General features: G+C 41.6%; 1 protein-coding gene across 1 annotated transcript in view; it reads left to right on the top strand.

Moving 5' to 3' along the window:
- Nucleotides 1-880: 880 nt before the first annotated feature.
- Nucleotides 881-18,800, top strand: part of COL5A2 (collagen type V alpha 2 chain) — a 173,457-nt gene continuing 155,537 nt past the window's right edge. Inside the window, exon 1 of the mRNA XM_065413206.1 lies at nucleotides 881-985. Coding sequence (XP_065269278.1) covers nucleotides 884-985 — 102 coding nt within the window. The 5' untranslated portion in view covers nucleotides 881-883. The remainder of the gene's footprint in view (nucleotides 986-18,800) is intronic.

The raw sequence follows: 18,800 nt of genomic DNA, 5'->3' as shown, positions 1-18,800 counted from the left end.
GGAAAGGTAAGTAGGTAGACCACCATTCTGGCTGCCAGGGCAGTAGAGCTTCTTCCAGAAGTTTGCAATATTCAGGGATCTTCCTCCCAGTAGGTAGGACAGAGGGTAGAGACAGCCCCAGTAACTTGGGGGCAGATAGGCGAGAGCCCCTTTATGGCAGCCCAAGCAGGGTAATCCCCCTTACAGTAACTAGCGGGGATTGGTAGCTCTTGTGGTGTCTCAGGGGGCTGGGATGGTGGTAGGTATTGCAGCAAACTCAGAGGGAGGTGGATGGTTTAACTTCCACTCGGTGGTCAAAAGGGAAGGGGAGAGCCTCTTCCCAGCAACTTGGAAGGGGTAGAGTCCCCTGTCAGTGGCTAAAGACAGGGTATATACTCTCCTTTGCATGGCCCCTTTCAGCAGCCAGGAATGTCTGTAAGGAGCAGACCACTCTCTTCTCAGCAGCCTTTTGTTCAAATACGTTTGGGTCTCTTAATAAATTGCTCTGATACATTATCTTTACTGTACAGCAGCAGGAAAAGATCCTGAAAATGTATTTGTAAAAGGGAAAGTTCAAGGAAAAGTGAAGCTAGTTCTGATTCGGTTGTTTACCATCAATCAGACTGTTGCTTGGCAGGGACTGGATGACTATGAGCCTGAACAAGCTGAAAAGGGGCAGGAAAAGAAGTGGAGGCAGCATTCTTCCTATTTAAAGCTGCATCACTTCAAAAAAGTGTTTGTAGACGGTGACGGAGCTGGTGCTGAAAAAAAGGGGCTTGCAGAATTTGTCCTGGAGCTGGTGCTGAAAGGAAAAGATCCCACAGCTGACTTCATGGTGCTAAAATAAGCTTACGTTTTTGCACTTTTTGCTGCCCAGGAGGATACACATGTCTAATATTTAGACATGATGGCAACCTGGGTGCAAACAAGAACTTTTTTCATTCTTGTTGCTTTATTAGGGCAATTTATAACAGTAAAAGCACAAGAAGAATTTCAAGAAGAATTTGTGGGTGGTGAGTTTCCTTTTTTCTTTGTGTGCAGCGTTTTTATTGCATAGTTTGGATAATAAGTGCACTAGAAAGCCTGTGGGAAACAGTCATTGTGAGACTTTTTGGTTTAAATGCGGAGAAGGGGGCTGAGAGGTTTGCACCAATCTGATCGGAAGACAACTGAGTTTTTTAAAGCTGGAGCTTTGCAGGGTTCACAAGTCTCTTGCCTTCGGTGCATTGTTTTGCAGATGGGGGGAGAACAATTAAATGCAAAATGTTTCTGTGGAGCATTTAGGAATAAACCCTGTTGCCTGGCATTAACTCCGTGTGGGGCTGGGGAGACTGGAAAGTTTCAACAAAAGAAAGTGCTTGGGATGAGACTAAATGCAGCCTCTGAGGTTGGAAACTAGCCTGAACAATCTGAGCTGAGTTGAGAGAAATAAACACTGAAGCCTTGCAGGGTGGAGTCTTTTTGCACTGAGCTGCATCTGCTTTATTAAATTCTTTGTTTTGGGGAAATACACTTTTCTTTCTTTCTTTCTTTCTTTCTTTCTTTCTTTCTTTCTTTCTTTCTTTCTTTCTTTCTTTCTTTCTTTCTTTCTTTCTGTTTACTTCCCAGGGGCAGGATTTGATGGAATCCAGGCTTTTCTTGCATGATACTTCCCCACCCTTTTGACTTGCTTATCTGGACAGTGATAGTTTTCTCCAGGATGTTTGAAGGAAGCAAACTTAGTACTTTACTTATGTGGCATGGCAGGCTTTATGTTCCTTTATATTTAATATCATTTAACTGCAAGAAAGTGATGGATATTCAGGAAACTTTGTAGTGGCCTTTTCTACTATATTGCTAAATCCAGATGCATTGGTGTAGCACGTCTTTTTGAAAAGTGTAAAGACTAGTTATCTTTGATCCAGTAGGTATAGCGCCCTAGGCTAGGTTTCTCACATAATAAATCATTGCAGAGGTTAATGGGAAAAGACGTAGAAATGACTAATAGGCTAAAATTCAATGCAAATGACAATGATTTTATTGCATCCTATCATGCAGTTTCCTGTTTGTTATGTTTTGTTATTAAACCCTCTCCCCTAATCTGCAATACAGGGCACTGCAGAAGTGATGGGAATTCAGATCCTAATGAATAAAACAGTGAAATTATTTTGAAAACGTTTGCAGTCCAGTGGGAGAAAATGAGAAGTTTATGATTCTGTACATTGTATAAGAAGCCCTATAGAGGGAGCACTTTGTGTAGTCTTGGGAGTATATTTCATATGGTTGCCATAAAGTGGGACATATCTTGTACATTTTTCAGATATAATGGTAACTAGAAAGGAAGAACCTAGATGTAGAATATCAGACTACTGAATGAAGAACACGGAGCTTCTAATTTCATTTATGACCTTCCTGTAACTTTTAAAAAAAAGGCAAATTTTAAATGAGATTTCTGCAGGCATAATACATGCCATTTATTTGCTCATTGCTATTATGGGAGCTGTGGGTTAAGCCCTTGATGTAACAAATTTTTTTCAAATGCACTTTATATATACTGAACTCTCAGTAAACAGTAATGTGCATTTGATAGGCCAGATTGTGAAATGTGGTATCATAAAATAACTTGTCTCTTGCATCATTTTCAGTTATTGCTCTTTCTGCTTAAGAATGCACTGGCTCGTGTTTAGCTTAATTACATGAGGAAACTCCTCCTGCCATGCTCAGTGTAAAAAAGAAGAACTGTTCGATTATTTGGAAAGAAAATGTGTTTGTATTGAAGTGGGGAAGGAAATTAATCTCTATAGTTTGTTTGTATCTCAATCTGGTGTACTTGTTTAGTTGTATATGAAAAATGACATTAAATTCTGATTAAGAGCCTGATTTAGGCCCATAAATGCAAAGAAAATTCACAGCTTAGTTTGTCCTTAGCTCACCTTGTTGTCATGCAAGTTACTGCAAGGGTCTGAGATCAGTGCATAGTGTCATGTACTGTAGGTGATTCAATACAGCTCCCCTTCCACCTCTTCCCTTCTCCCTCCCCCCAAAACTGCCCTGAACTGCTAGAGAACAAATGATAGCAGGTGTGTGCCATACTTCCCAAATTACAGATGTATCTGGGGAAATGGGGGGTGGGGGTGTTTTGGAAATGACTACCAGTCTTGCTGCTTTTGGAAAAAATGGAGAACTCTCTGCATTGATTTAGCATTCCCACACTAAAAATATAAAATAAATAAATAAAACTCCTACCAACAGGGAGGAATGAGGAAAACCACACAGCCTTTGCTAATATAACTAACAGAATGTATATGGTGCTCAGCATGAGACCGGGGTGCCTGAATGAGTGGAAGGACAGCTAGATTGAAAGTAGTAAAGCAGGTAGAAAATTCCTGAATGGATTTCAAAGGATGACTAAGTAGGTGCACTAAAGGACTTTAAAAACAAAGACATCATTTAACAATTCTCTGTGATGCTTATAATCACTTTAAAATGAAATCTATTTCCCTATCTTTCTTCCCCAATGCCAGTGCATATCGATGTGTTTTGGTAAGGTTGCTCATGACAAGATTACTTGGTTGGTAGTAGTTATGTATAGTAAATGCATGTTAAAAATAACAAAAATTTCAAACATATGGTAAAATAATGGTAGGCCTAATTATGGGACTAGCCACCTTGAGAGTGTTCCTTTAAGTGTCATTTGGAAGTGCAGTTTGATACCATGTAGGTAAGTGTGCTATAAATGCCTCGGTAGAGAGAAGGATGCTGGTCTTCAGTCTAAATTCTGTGTACTGGACCAGGCTAGTTTAGGAGTGCAGGAAGGCCAAATGGAGCCCACATGGTGGCTGGAATTGTGGTTTGTGGGCCATAAATAGCCTTCCAGTACTTGGCCCTGTAGTGAACATTGGGAGTAGGCATTCGTTAAGGTCCTCTTCCTCCTGCCTTAAGGCTCAGAATAGGGGAAACTGTTGGCAGAACCATTGCATACTCCTAGACCAGTGGTTTTCAAACTGCGGGTCGCGACCCAGTACTGGGTCACAGAATGTAAGGCACTGTGTCGCGGTGGCTCTGGTCAGCACCACTGACTGGGCTGTTAAAAGTCCCATCGGCGGTGCTACCTGGCTAAGGCAGGCTAGTCCCTACCTGTTCTGACACCGCGCTGCGCCCTGGAAGCGGCCAGCAGTAGGTCTGGCTCCTAGATGGGGGGGCCACGGGGCTCCGCACGCTGCCCCGGCCCCGAGCACCGGCTCCGCACTCCCATTGGCTGGTTCCTGGCCAATGGGAGCTGGTGGGGGTCAGTGCCTGCGGGTCAGAGCTGTGTGGAGCCACTTGCGTGCCTCCGCCTAGGAGCTAGACCTGCTGCTGGCCGCTTCTGGGGCACAGCGCGGTCCGCCGTGCCAGGACAGGCAGGAAGCCTACCTTAGCACCCCCCATTGCAACGCTGACCGGGAGTCGTCCAAGGTAAGCCAGTATGCCAATGCCCTGTCCCAGTCCTGAGCCCCCCTAAACCTGGAGCCCCTTCCTGCACTCAAACCCCTCATCCCTGGCCCCACCCCAGAGCCTGCACCCCCAGTCCAGAGCCCTGACCTCCTCCTGCACCCAAACTCCCTGCCCCATCCCAGAGCCCCCTCCCACACCCTGAACCCCTCATTCCCAGCCCCACCCCACAGCCCTCACCCCCACCCTCTTCCCCAGCTCTGAGTCCCTCCCACACCCCGAACCCCTCATCCCCAACTCTGTTGGGTCGCGAGCATCAACAATTTTCTTCAACTGGGTCGTCAGAAAAAAAGTTTGAAAAACACTGTCCTAGACCATTCCTTGCCTGTGCACCAGCTCTCTGCCAGTTTCCTTAAAAGCCATCCTTAGTGATACACCACAAGAGTCATTTCATGAAAACTAGAACATCTCTTTCTTCACTCTTGCTTGTCTGAATCTGAGTTGAGATACTGGGAATTGCCTCAGTACAGGAAGATTTATAGTCTCCTCCAAACTCCATCTGGATATGGTAGTGCTTACCTATGGCAATAATTTCCTGGATTTCTGTGTGTTCCTATATTCTCCGAAGTAGTTTGCTTCTCTTACCAGCTTTTGGTTAAATTTACTCCAAAATGTGGAAAATTTCCTTGCCTCCTGCATGCATTCCCATATCTTACACCTCTAACATCCCACATATTGTGAGGTCAGTCCCACTCCCACTGAAGGGTGCTTTAGCAGGATTGGGCCATTTGTTTTTTTCTTGTTCTTCTGAGTGAGCAAGCTCTTAAAAACTCTTTAAAAAAAAATCTCAAGCAAGATCCTCCCACAGAGAAGGGCTTTCCCTTTGTGACACTGTCACTCCCGCCCTAGGACTCAATGGAGGCTTCTCAATAAGGTTGGGATCTACACAGAGGGAAGAGAGATGGAGTCTGGCCAGAGTGGAGACACGAATGAATAGCACTGTGTGGGGTGGATGTAGGGCTGGAAGATATGCACATTGTCTCCTCACTGGCCTCACAGAACTAATCTGGTATTTTTCATAAAACCTCAGCTCCTGGAGTCATCTGATTACATAAGAATCTCTGCTTCCATTTAAAAAAAAAAGACATCTGGATCTTATGGCGGCAAAAGAGAGTTGGAAAATATGACCCCTAAAGGCTATGGATTTGTCAAGAACAAATTATGCCAAACCAATCTAATTTCCTTCTTTGACAGGGTTACTGGCATAGTAGATGGGGGGAAGCAGTGGATGTGGTATACCTTGATTTTAGTAAGGCTTCTGACACACTACCACATGACATTCTCATAAGCAAACTAAGGAAATATACTTTAGATAAAATTACTATAAGATGGGTGAAAAACTGGTTGAAAGACTGTACTCAAAGAATAGTTATCAATGGCTCACTGTCAAACTGGGCAGATGTATCGAATGCGGTCCCACACGAATCAGTCCTGGGTCTACTACTATTCAGTGTTTTCATTAAGAACTTGGATAATGGAGTGGAGAGTATGCTTATTACATTTGCGAATGACAACAGCTGGGAGAGGCTGCAAGCACTTTGGAGGACAGAATTAGAATTCAAAACGACTTTGGGAAATTGGAGAATCAATCTGAAATCAACAAGATGAAATTCAATAAAGACAAGTGCAAAGTACTGCACATAGGAAGGAAAAATCAATACACATACAAAATGGAGAACAATTGGCTAGGCAGTAGTACTGATGAAAAGGATCTAGGAATTATAGTAGATCACAAATTGAATATGAGTCAACAATGTGAAGCAATTACAAAAAAGGCTAATATCATCCTGGGGTGTACTAAGAGGAGTGTCATATGTAAGACACAGGAGGTAATTGTCCTGCTGTACACAGCACTGGTGAAGTCTCAGCTGGAGTGTTCAATTTTGGATGCCACACTTTAAGAAAGATGTGGATAAATTGGAGAGAGTCCAGAAGAGAGCAACAAAAATGATAAAAGGTTTGAAAACCTGACCTATCAGGAAAGGTAAAATAACTGGTCATAGTTAGTCTCAAGAAAAGAAGACTGAGGGTGAACTTGATACCAGTCTTCAATATGTCAAGGGCTGTTATAAAGAGGATGGTGGTCAATTGTACTCCATGTCTGCTGAAGGTAGGGCAAGAAGTAATGGGTGTAAACTGCAGCAAGGAAGATTTAGGTTAGATATTAGGAAAATCTTTGTAACTATAAGGGTAGTTAAGCTCTGCAGTAGGCTTCCAAGGAGGTTGTGGAATCCCCACCACTGGAGGTTTTAAAGAACAGGGTGGACAAACATCTGTCAGGGATGGTCCAGGTTTACGTGGTCCTGCCTCAATGCATGGGGCTGGACTTGACCTCTCAAGATCCCTTCCAGCCCTACTATGAATCTATGAAAAATCAGAAATTGAATAAAGATTGGAAATGTATTTTTAAAATCTCATGATATTTTGGGATCTGACTCATGATTTTTGAACATGTGTGACTGGCAATACTGCTTCTCCATCTGTGAAACCACCTAGAAAAAACTCTCCAAGGGGAACCTCTTGGACATTTCCTCCCACCATGGGAGCAGGCAGTTTAGTTCAAAGTTATGAAATCTGCTTAGAAGAGAGAGAGTGTGGTTCACACAAGTCATGCACATCTGCTGAATACCTGTAAAAGATCATAGCTACTCAGGAATTTAAAAATAATTGTGTGCTTTGCCTTATAGTACTGGAATTACTAAAAATACCACAGTGTTTATAAATACAGATTATTGCCATAGAAACCACATCATCATCTCATCTCTCTCCCTCTCTCTCACACTCCCATGCACCATTTATTGCTGAATGTTAATTCTCTGAAGTGTTCATATATTTTAATATTAGCACAGTTAGGATGGATTTTGCAACCTTTGCTCATATAAGATTGCAGGATCAGGTCCATTAATATTGTTTATAAACATAAATTGCAAGGGCCATTATGTTAACTTGTCAGGAACCTACTTTTCCCCTCTTACATTCTTTTCTTTATAAAAATTGAAAAAATAAAACTTCTGCCAAACAGCAGTGACTTTATTATATATTTACATAGGAAAACCCATCTTAGAAGCAGCATCTTTTTTTCAGTGTGGTCCATCCAGATTTCCGTCTGGGTTCACTGAGCCATAGGAGGTTACATGATTTGCCTATGATCAGGATTAGAACCTAGGCACTCTCTGTTTCCCCCCTTCTCTGTTTAAACAACTAGACCACACAGCATTCTGTGAGAGAAAAGATATAATGGGTTTGTGGGAGGGAGGGGGCAGGGAAGGACTAGTGACTCTGAGGAAAGATAAGAGTGATTATAATGTGACAGTTCTTTTATGTAACTGTTCACAGTATACAGAGAAAGGCAATGAACTGTGTTCCAAGGAATAAAAAACAGAGCAAATTCCAGCTTCAGACATGTGATCAGTCCTTATATGTACATGAGTTTAGATGTTTTCTGCTAAGTTTCTGTCTTTGTGACTCTGCAGCTTAGAACTTGCTCATTTCTGTATACTCAGTCCTAAGAATAGAAAAACTGCTGAGAAAATTTGATTTGGAAAATGTAAGTCATCAAGTGCTGGTTCAGTGGATTTGCATTTGAACTGGGGGAGAGAGGTGGGATTTCCAGTTTAATCATTGCTTTTGTAAACAAAGGAATAATCCATTCTTAATTTAGTAAAGTATATAGGGCAAAAATAAGGCAAACACAGTTTCCCTTAGAGAAAAATGAATAAAATAATCAGGCCAACCTGGAATTTTAGTTTGTAACAAAAGCTTACTGGGGACTGAAACTTCAGAACATTCAGAAATATCAGAAGTCTCATAACATGAAACCTCAAGTGTAATCAAAACCACTTTGTAGTTAGAAACATTGGAATCTACTGCATACTTCTCACCATCAAATAATACAAATCTTGAGTTTTGTTAAACTCATGCTACCTATCAGAGGGGTAGCCGTGTTAGTCTGAATCTGTAAAAAGCAACAGAGGGTCCTGTGGCACCTTTAAGACTAACAGAAGTATTGGGAGCATAAGCTTTCGTGGGTAAGAACCTCACTTCGCATCTGAAGAAGTGAGGTTCTTACCCACGAAATCTTATGCTCCCAATACTTCTGTTAGTCTTAAAGGTGCCACAGGACCCTCTCATGCTACCTAAAAAGTCTAAAATATCCATTAGAACACATAGGAAATAGTTTTTACTTGTGCAAGTCCAAAAGTATAGCATCTTCTCAATGTGAAAAATGCAACTTATTTAAATGCCAGTGGTTGGCCTAGCTTGGGTTTTCTTATGTCCTAGAGTGTCCATAATTACAAAGTATACACGCCATTACATAGGAAGGAAGGCTGGGCACTGCAGATTAGAGCACAGAGCTGTATACATAGAAAATTAAAATAGAAATGCCATTTGGTACAATATTCTTACTTCTGTTGTAAGTGTTGGTGCCGTCCCATCTTTTTGTCCCATCTTGCTATCTCTTGCTTTTTCATTGAAATTAATGATTTCACATGCTTTAGAAGAAATCTCACAATTCTGTGTCTTACTTATTTTAGTAATACTAAAACTTCAGTCACTGGGCATATTTACTGGTGATTTCTTAGGAAATAATAATTGGAAGTTGACTAATTTTAATGGCAGAATCTAACGATATGTTAAATTACACTTCCAAAACATTATATAACATTGATTGTTGTAGATGTTAACTGTATGTATAACATAGGTTGGAATGATTCATGCATTAACTCTATATATAACAAGAGGGGAATGAACAGAAATGTCCATTTACAGAAATATACATTCTCCAGATTTTGAGGAAATCAGGTACTACAGCCTCAACTTGAAATAAAATGACTAGAACATACTCCATTTACACTTATGTGACATATAATGTCTCTCGGGAGGATATGTAGCTACATAGTTCATGCTTTTAAACAATAAAAGGTGCTTCTGAGGTGACACCATTTTCCAGATATATACAGTCATGCCTTGCCTCCAAGATAGTGGTAGGATTATTATAGTATTGTGTGTTGTGTTATGTTATGTTAAAAAGTTCCCAGATAACAACATTTGAATCACGTGTTTTCCATACTTCAGGAAATTATGAAAGGCTTTTGGAGACTGGAGCATCCTTAGTTAGGATAAAGGAAACTTGCAGAATTAAGTCTTCTGCTGAGCAACCATTGATAATGAGAAGGTGCCAGTGTTTAAAGTCAGTGACACAACATCTACGTGGAGTAACAGTCCTGTTTGTGGAAGGCACACTTTCTGCTAAATACTCCTGCTATAAGTCTGTTTTGGTTTGCCATGGTATATCCACTAAGGCAAATTAATTCCATGATTTGTTAACATTTTATTCCTGATTCTTCTGATTTGGGGTCTGGCCTTTCGGTCCATCTCATTTAGCTCATCTATTTTAATGAGGTTTTTTATTAGCACCCATTACTATAGTGTCTAATGACCTGTTCCAAAGCCCACTGAAGCTAATGGGTGGCTTTCCACTGACTTCAGTAGACATTGGATGAGTCACCATAGTACAGTCCCAGTGGGACTAATCCTAGAGGGAAAGGGCTGCAGGATCAGTCCCTAAATACGTTAGTAAATTTAGTATCTCTTTTTAGGTTGCCTGAAATATTACCTGAAATAGATTGCAGTGAAATATGTTTCAGTATTTTAGCATTTCAGATAATAGGAAATATTTGTTACCTTTTCAGAATTCACTGAAGAGAACACATCCAATAAGTTGTGTAAATGCTGTATGGAAAAAGTTCAATTGTATAATTGCCAGAGATGCAAAATTTACACTATTTAATATAATTGGAGATGTTCCAAATTTAATTAACCACTCAAAAGACCCAGATCACTTCTGTTTGTAACATTTGGCAAACTGTGATTCTTTTAATCCAAAACTATCTTCTGATGTACTGATCTATCTTAAATTTGAATGAGTCCAAAGTGAATTTTTAAAATTTAGCATAAGTGATAGCAAGGAAAATAATTACTAGTACTGGGAAATCTAACTCCCCACACTGGGTTTCACAGTAATTTGTTAATGGATCTTCAGGAACATGCTGCCATGATAAATCCTCTTACTGTAGACTGAGAGACATCACGTTGATGTGTCTGAACTTACCTGAAATCCATTTAGGGTCTGATGCCATTCCCACTTTACTCAGGTTTCAGAGTAGCAGCCGTGTTAGTCTGTATCCGCAAAAATAACAGGAGTACTTGTGGCACCTTAGAGACTAACAAATTTATTAGAGCATAAGCTTTCGTGGGCTACAACCAACTTCTTCGGATGCATATAGAGTGAACCATATATTGAGGAGATATATATACACACACACTGAGAGGCCAATTAAGTGAGAGGAAAAAAACTTTTGAAGTGATAATCAAGATGGCTCAGTACAGACAGTTTGATAAGAAGCAAGTGTGAAAATACTTACAAGGGGAGATAGATTCAATGTTTGTAATGGCTCAGCCATTCCCAATCCCTATTTAGCCCTGAGTTGATTGTCTCTAGTTTGCATATCAATTCCAGCTCAGCAGTCTCTCGTTGGAGTCTGTTTTTGAAGTTTTTCTGTTTTAAGATAGCCACCCGCAGGTCTGTCAAAGAATGGCCAGACAGGTTAAAGTGTTCTCCCACTGGTTTTTGAGTATTATGATTCCTGATGTCAGATTTGTGTCCATTAATTCTTTTGCGTAGAGACTGTCCGGTTTGGCCAATGTACATGGCAGAGGGGCATTGCTGGCACATGATGGCATATATCACATTGGTAGATGTGCAGGTGAACGAGCCACAGATGGTATGGCTGATGTGATTAGGCCCTATGATGGCGTCACTTGAATAGATATGTGGACAGAGTTGGCATCGGGCTTTGTTACAAGGATAGGTTCCTGGGTCAGTGTTTTTGTTCAGTGATGTGTGGTTGCTGGTGAGTATTTGCTTTAGGTTGGGGGGTTGTCTGTAAGCGAGGACAGGTCTGTCTCCCAAGATCTGTGAGAGTAAAGGATCATCTTTCAGGATAGGTTGTAGATCTCTGATGATGCGCTGGAGAGGTTTTAGTTGGGGGCTGAAGGTGACAGCTAGTGGTGTTCTGTTATTTTCTTTGTTGGCCCTGTCTTGTAGGAGGTGACTTCTGGGTACTCGTCTGGCTCTGTCAATCTGTTTTTTCACTTCAGCAGGTGGGTATTGTAGTTTTAAGAATGCTTGATAGAGATCTTGTAGGTGCTTGTCTCTATCTGAGGGATTGGAGCAAATGCGGTTATATCTTAGAGCTTGGCTGTAGACAATGGATCGTGTGGTTTGTCCTGGATGGAAGCTGGAGGCATGTAGGTAAGTGTAGCGCTACAGGTACTCAGATAGAGACAAGCACCTACAAGATCTCTATCAAGCATTCTTAAAACTACAATACCCACCTGCTGAAGTGAAAAAACAGATTGACAGAGCCAGACGAGTACCCAGAAGTCACCTCCTACAAGACAGGGCCAACAAAGAAAATAACAGAACACCACTAGCTGTCACCTTCAGCCCCCAACTAAAACCTCTCCAGCGCATCATCAGAGATCTACAACCTATCCTGAAAGATGATCCTTTACTCTCACAGATCTTGGGAGACAGACCTGTCCTCGCTTACAGACAACCCCCCAACCTAAAGCAAATACTCACCAGCAACCACACATCACTGAACAAAAACACTGACCCAGGAACCTATCCTTGTAACAAAGCCCGATGCCAACTCTGTCCACATATCTATTCAAGTGACACCATCATAGGGCCTAATCACATCAGCCATACCATCTGTGGCTCGTTCACCTGCACATCTACCAATGTGATATATGCCATCATGTGCCAGCAATGCCCCTCTGCCATGTACATTGGCCAAACCAGACAGTCTCTACGCAAAAGAATTAATGGACACAAATCTGACATCAGGAATCATAATACTCAAAAACCAGTGGGAGAACACTTTAACCTGTCTGGCCATTCTTTGACAGACCTGCGGGTGGCTATCTTAAAACAGAAAAACTTCAAAAACAGACTCCAAGGAGAGACTGCTGAGCTGGAATTGATATGCAAACTAGACACAATCAACTCAGGGCTAAATAGGGATTGGGAATGGCTGAGCCATTACAAACATTGAATCTATCTCCCCTTGTAAGTATTTTCACACTTGCTTCTTATCAAACTGTCTGTACTGAGCCATCTTGATTATCACTTCAAAAGTTTTTTTCCTCTTACTTAATTGGCCTCTCAGTGTGTGTGTATATATATCTCCTCAATATATGGTTCACTCTATATGCATCCGAAGAAGTGGGTTGTAGCCCACGAAAGCTTATGCTCTAATAAATTTGTTAGTCTCTAAGGTACCACAAGTACTCCTGTTATTTCCACTTTACTCAGTGGAATGATTGCCCATTGACTAGGATGGGAGTTTGTTCGGGTCCACATTGAATATTTAAAAATTCAGCATTAGCGAAGGTCCCAAATCAAAAACTCAGTTCTGAAATCTGGAAAAGAACTTCAGAATCTTTGAAAAGTCCAGATATGAAGGAATAGCTTCATCTCTATCTCTACTCAGGATTCACTACACTCAATTTAACATCAGCATAAGCTGTAGTCAGGATGAGCATAATTTATATATTCAATTCTAATAGGTGAAAGGACACTTATTTTCTTTGTCCTTTATCAGATCTTGGGTGTCTTGAGAGTGTTCCATGTTGTGATCTATTGTTTGACTGTTTTGTTGGACAATTTTTGTTTTAACTCTGTTATTGTGCATTATTCTTTGACTGTATTCTTCTTCTGTTTTAAGTTAATAAAAGGTAACATTAATTTAACAGTATGACACAGTAAAAATGAACTCTGTTTCATATGCATTGTTCAACAAATAAACTAATTATATGGATTGTTTTATATGGATTGATTCAGACTATTCTTCTTTCCAACATAACTCTTATTAATGTCATTGGGAATTACACAGACACGTGGAAAGGAGAATAGATCCTTTAATACATGTATTACAGGTCCTCTAATTACATCTAAGCTTAACCATTATATTCAAAGTACTCATATTTTAAAACACCTTCCTTGTTCTGTTTCTGAAGGGAAGAAATGCCTGCTCTTTTCAATTTAGTCCTTTCCCAGTACTCTGTTCTAAACTGAATTGCTCCAGTCACTGTACTTACCAGGAATGCAAGGAATGTTAGGAGCGCATTATAGATAACTTCTCAAAAGCCTATGGGGAAAAATATGTAAATCTGAGTATGTGTTTTACTTGCTAGCCCTGGGCCAATATGTTTCAGCTGTGGCACTCACAAGCCTGTAAGCTTTAGGTCAAGAAGAAATGCAGGAAATGCTAATATGGCTCTTTACTTCCAGAATATCTCTGCTAGGTAACTGCATTCTTTGTTTGCTCCTGTACAAAATTATATGTCATGGTAGAACCAATATCAGTGTTGCACTGAAAATGATTTTGTATGGGTCATTTACCCATCCATTATAATTTAGCATGGAACTGTACTTGCAGTGTGCAGATTTGATAGAGTGCACATGTTGAGGTCAATAATGCCCACTTGCTTCTTAAAAACAGGATCTAATGTATTATGTTTCATTTTGAGTAAGATTCACCCCTGTCCACGTAACCCCCTCAGCCTCACTGAAGTCTTTAACATGTGCTTTCAGTTGTGTGGAGAGCCTGCCTTTCATTGAATTTATGCATGTGGAATTTTTGTTTCATGGACTGATTTGCAGTTATGAAAATAATAAAATACAGGAAGGTTTGGATGCTGATAAACCATTGGCACTTACGGGAATTAAGATCAAATATCCAAGCTGTTACTTATCATGATCTTTTTTAACTAAAACACAAAGTTGCCACTGCCTGCTGTGCTGGTGTTCTTATAGTGAGAGACAACTTCAGCATTCCATCATCCCATCAGCTCATGCTGCTGAAAGGGCATGTGTTATATAAGCAGGAAGATGAAGTCTGACTATCAGAGGGCCAGAGGTATGGCAAGAGTATGTTGATCTCTTATGCGGGAGACCCATATTCATGCACAGCTATAAGGTTCTATATTGGCTGGTGAAGATTGGGGGATGCAAATACTGGGCTTGGTCTCTGGCGAGGAGAAATGCTGACCACACTTTCAGGAGACCTGCTGGATAATAACTCTATGTTTTTCTGTAGCTACCTGCAAAATATTTTAGGTAAAAAATTCATCTAACAGAGTTTATCTCTATCTTATATAGAGAGACTTCCACAACACTTCCTGTCTCCTTTAATGGAATGTAAATAACCTCACAGTATTTGATTTCTACTCTTTATAATTACAGTAACATAGGTGGATGTGCGAATTAGTTTTCATGCTGTGCCTGTGTTCTCTGGATAATCTCATGGCGCTTGGCTTTCAATTCAACAAGGACTATTCCTATAGTACTGTTGGTTTAATCCATACTCCTGTATATAATTCAGAATATTAGAATATTTCTTCCAGGAGTCTAGTTCAGGTAAAATAGACCCAAGATCCAAATATTTACTTCTGGGAAAAAGTGAAACATAAGATAAATCTTTCCTTAAGAACATAAGAACGGCCATACTGGGACAGACCAAAAGTCCATCTAGCCCTTATCCTGTCTTCCGACAGTGGCCAATGCCAGGTGTTTCAGTGGGAATGAACGGAACAGGTAATCATCAAGTGATCCTTCCTTTTAGTGGAACTTCTTTTCCCTTTTGCTGGGTACATGTGGTATCACAATGAATTTCAGAAGATATTTTGAGTAGAGACAAACTGACTGCCCGTGGTTAATCAGATTAAATATCTTTCCAAGAGATTCTGGAAGAGATCGCTTGGTTGATTTGTCAGTTCACTTTCCACTCTGAGTTTTAATGCCTCCAGGCATTAAATATCTAAGTAGGTCAGGCAATGAACTAAAGTGTAGAAATATAGACATATATCTATTAGGCAATCTGAGTTAAGACAATTTATCTCCAGTTCAGTTTTTCGCAAATAATTTCTCTACTTCATTCTGTCCAATCTTTAAATATAATGAAGGCTGAAATAGAGATTGCTGCTGCTGTGATTGCTACCCTGTGACAATTATTTCTGTCTCTTTTAGACAGTTATCTCAAGATGTTCTTTCCTTTGCTTACTTTGAATGTTAAGATTGTCAAATGTTACAGTTCATATGTTAGACGCTTGGTTAACAGTATCCTGGGGCATAGTAAGTGTTGTTGAAAGAAGGAACTGAAACATTACTACCTCCTGTAGGCTATGGTATATAATTAAGGATCGTCAGGTACAGTACATGCTGTCTTTAATGTTCATTGCTATTTTAAGGAAAGGAATTTACACTGAATTATGAATTGTTAAAGTGAAATCAAAACCAATCCATGTGTGCTCCTTTCACTAATTTATTACGTGCTCTTTCTATGCCTTTCTATTTAGCCTTACTTTCTAAAAGATTAGGCTCCTGAATGGAAAGATACTCATCCAGGAAATGTCCAACACTGACCGGGCAGCCTCACTAGTAGCCTATCAGAGGATGTGAATGTTCCCGAAGCCCTTTTCCCCACGAGCCTCTACCTACTGATTGACTCATTTCCAGTGAAATGTACAGTAACTCCTCGCTTAACGTTGTAGTTATGTTCCTGAAAAATGCGACTTTAAGTGAAACCATGTTAACCAAATCCAATTTCCCCATAAGAATTAATGTAAATGGGGGGGCTTAGGTTCCAGGGAATTTTTCTTCACTAGACAAAATACACACAGTATAAGTTTTAAACAAACAATTTAATACTGTATACAGTGATGATGATTGTGAAGTTTGGTTGAGGTGGTGAAGTCAGAGGGTGGAAGAGGGTGGGATATTTCCCAGGGAATGCCTTACTGCTAAATGATGAACTAGCTTTTGGCTGAGTCCTCCAGGGTTAACCCATTGTTGTTAATGTAGCCTCACACTCTACAAGGCAGCATGAATGGAGGGAGGGGAGACAGCATGGCAGACAGAGACAGAGACACACACCCTGTGTGAGAGAGAGAGATGCGCATTGCCCCTTTAAGTAGGCTGACCCCATTCTAAGTACATTGCCTGGTTAAGTAGATCAGCAAATTGAGACAGCAGCTGCTCCCAGGAAGCTCCCTCTGTCCCGAGCCCTGTCATGTTTCCCCCCTCCCCCATGGAGATGGGGTAAGTGGGGTGCAGGAGCAGGGGAGAGGGGGACACCCTGACATTAGCCCGCCTCTCTCCCCCATCAACCCCACCCCCCCACCCCGCACAGCAAGCAGGAGGCTCCCTGGAGCAGCTCCAAGGCAGAGGGCAGGAGCAGCACATGGTAGTGGCGGGAGGGACAGCTGAACTGCCGGCAATTGATAGCCTGCTGGGCGGCTGCCGCACAGGGAACTTAGGGGAGGAGGGAGCTGATAGGGGGGCTGCCGGTCCACCCTGGTTCCAAGCCCCCACCAGCTGGCTCCAACGGGTTGCTCTTCCTGCAAGCAGTGGACAAAGCAGGCAGCTGCCAAACGACTAAGGGAGCATTGTACAACTTTAAACAAGCATGTTCTCTGATTGATCAGCAACGTAACAACAAAACAACGTTCACTGGGATGACTTTAAGTGAGGAGTTACTGTACTTGTAAGAGGCCATGCTTGTGGAAGGAGAGGTGATCTCTTGGATACCTAGGGCCAATCCCATGCAGATCTTTGAATATTAAAATGGAAACCTTTTATTGAGTACTGTGTTCAATAGGGAGCCAGTGCAGAGGCACAATGCACTGAGGAGATACGGTCATAGTGGCTAATGTTGCTTAGAAGAATGGCTTCTGTGTTCTGTACTAGCTGAAGCTTTTCTAGGCTCAGCCTTTAGGCTTCCAAGCTTTAGGCTTAATTTCTACATACAAGGATAATTTATTATATTTTTATAAATTTTCACCATGTGTTCATCTGGGAGATCTGAGACTCAAGTTTTTGGAAATGATTGTAGATCTCTCCAAGAAACTGAGGGTACATGAGGGAGGAGGGTCCCAGAGCCTGGGCTCCAGCCTGAGCCTGAACATCTACCCTGCATTTTTTTGGCCCTGCAGCCAGAGCCCCATGAGGCCGAGTCAGCTCACACAGGCCAGCTGCAGGTGTTTTATTGCAGTGTGGACATATCCCTAGAGCTAGACTCATAAATTGCGTTACAGCCCTTTTGCATCCCTTGAAAGAGATTCTAACCCTTACCTTCAGTGACAGAGTGTAATAGTGTTTGTGTGTTATGGCAGTGGTTCTCAAACTAGGGCTGCCACTTGTTCAGGGAAAGCCTGATGGTTTGTTTACCTGCCGTGTCCACAGGTGCGGCCGATCGCGGCTCCCACTGGCCGCAGTTCGCCACTCCAGGCCAATGGGGGCTGCAGGAAGGGTGGCCAGCACGTCCTTAGGCCCACGCCGCTTCCTGCAGCTCCTATTGGCCTGGAGCGGCGAACCGCGGCCAGTGGGAGCCGCGATCAGCCGAATCTGCGGACGCAGCAGGTAAGCAAACCGACCCGGCCCGCCAGGGGCTTTCCCTGAACAAGTGGCAGCCCTCATTTGAGAACCACTGTGTTATGGGATTATAAATTATAGTGAAGTCATTTTAAAGGGGAAAGACACTGCAGACTTCACCCCCCCCCTTCAGATTTACAACACCAGTGTCTGATGGGAATATGGTAGATGTAGTAATAATATTTGATTGTTAATAAAGCATTTGACAAAGTCTCGTAATTTTAGACTCAAAACTGTTGGCTTGGATATGAACACTGTTCATGGGTTGAGAAGTGGCTAAGCAACTGGATTAAAGATTAACAATCATGTACTTAGCTGGGGGAGGTGTCTAGTGTGTGTAACATCACAGGGATCTCTCTTAGATCCAATTTTGTGGAGAGCCTTCAGTAATGACCTAGAAGAAGAGAGAAACAGCATGTTAATGCAATTCACAGATGATACTAAAGAGTGAGTCGTTGTAAATGATCGAAATATGGGCAGAAAATAATAAGATCAGAATCAATTTAGAAAAATGCAAGCTGTTATAATCCAGCTGGGGAAAAATAACCCGAAACACGTGTCAGCATGTGAGAGAAATGCTGAAAGATGCTTGCGCATGCTAATGAACAGAAAATTAGATCTGAGTTGGCATTGCAATATGGAAGCAAAAGAGAGTAAAACTATGGCTCCTATCCTGCTCTCTGCTGCATGGCACAGAGTGGAGACAAACATGGTTAACATGCTCAAATTGGACAGAAAACGATAGGGTAGAGGAGCTCAGTCTTTCGTCTGTCCTTGAGTCAGCAGAAGCCCTTCTGCCCACCTAGTATGTGGAAACGTTGGGGACATGGCCTGCTGGAAATGGAGAGAA

This window comes from Emys orbicularis, chromosome 11 (assembly GCF_028017835.1).
Source record: "Emys orbicularis isolate rEmyOrb1 chromosome 11, rEmyOrb1.hap1, whole genome shotgun sequence".
In the NCBI taxonomy this organism is placed as follows: domain Eukaryota; kingdom Metazoa; phylum Chordata; order Testudines; family Emydidae; genus Emys; species Emys orbicularis.
This window is presented reverse-complemented; position numbering and strand designations above follow the sequence as displayed.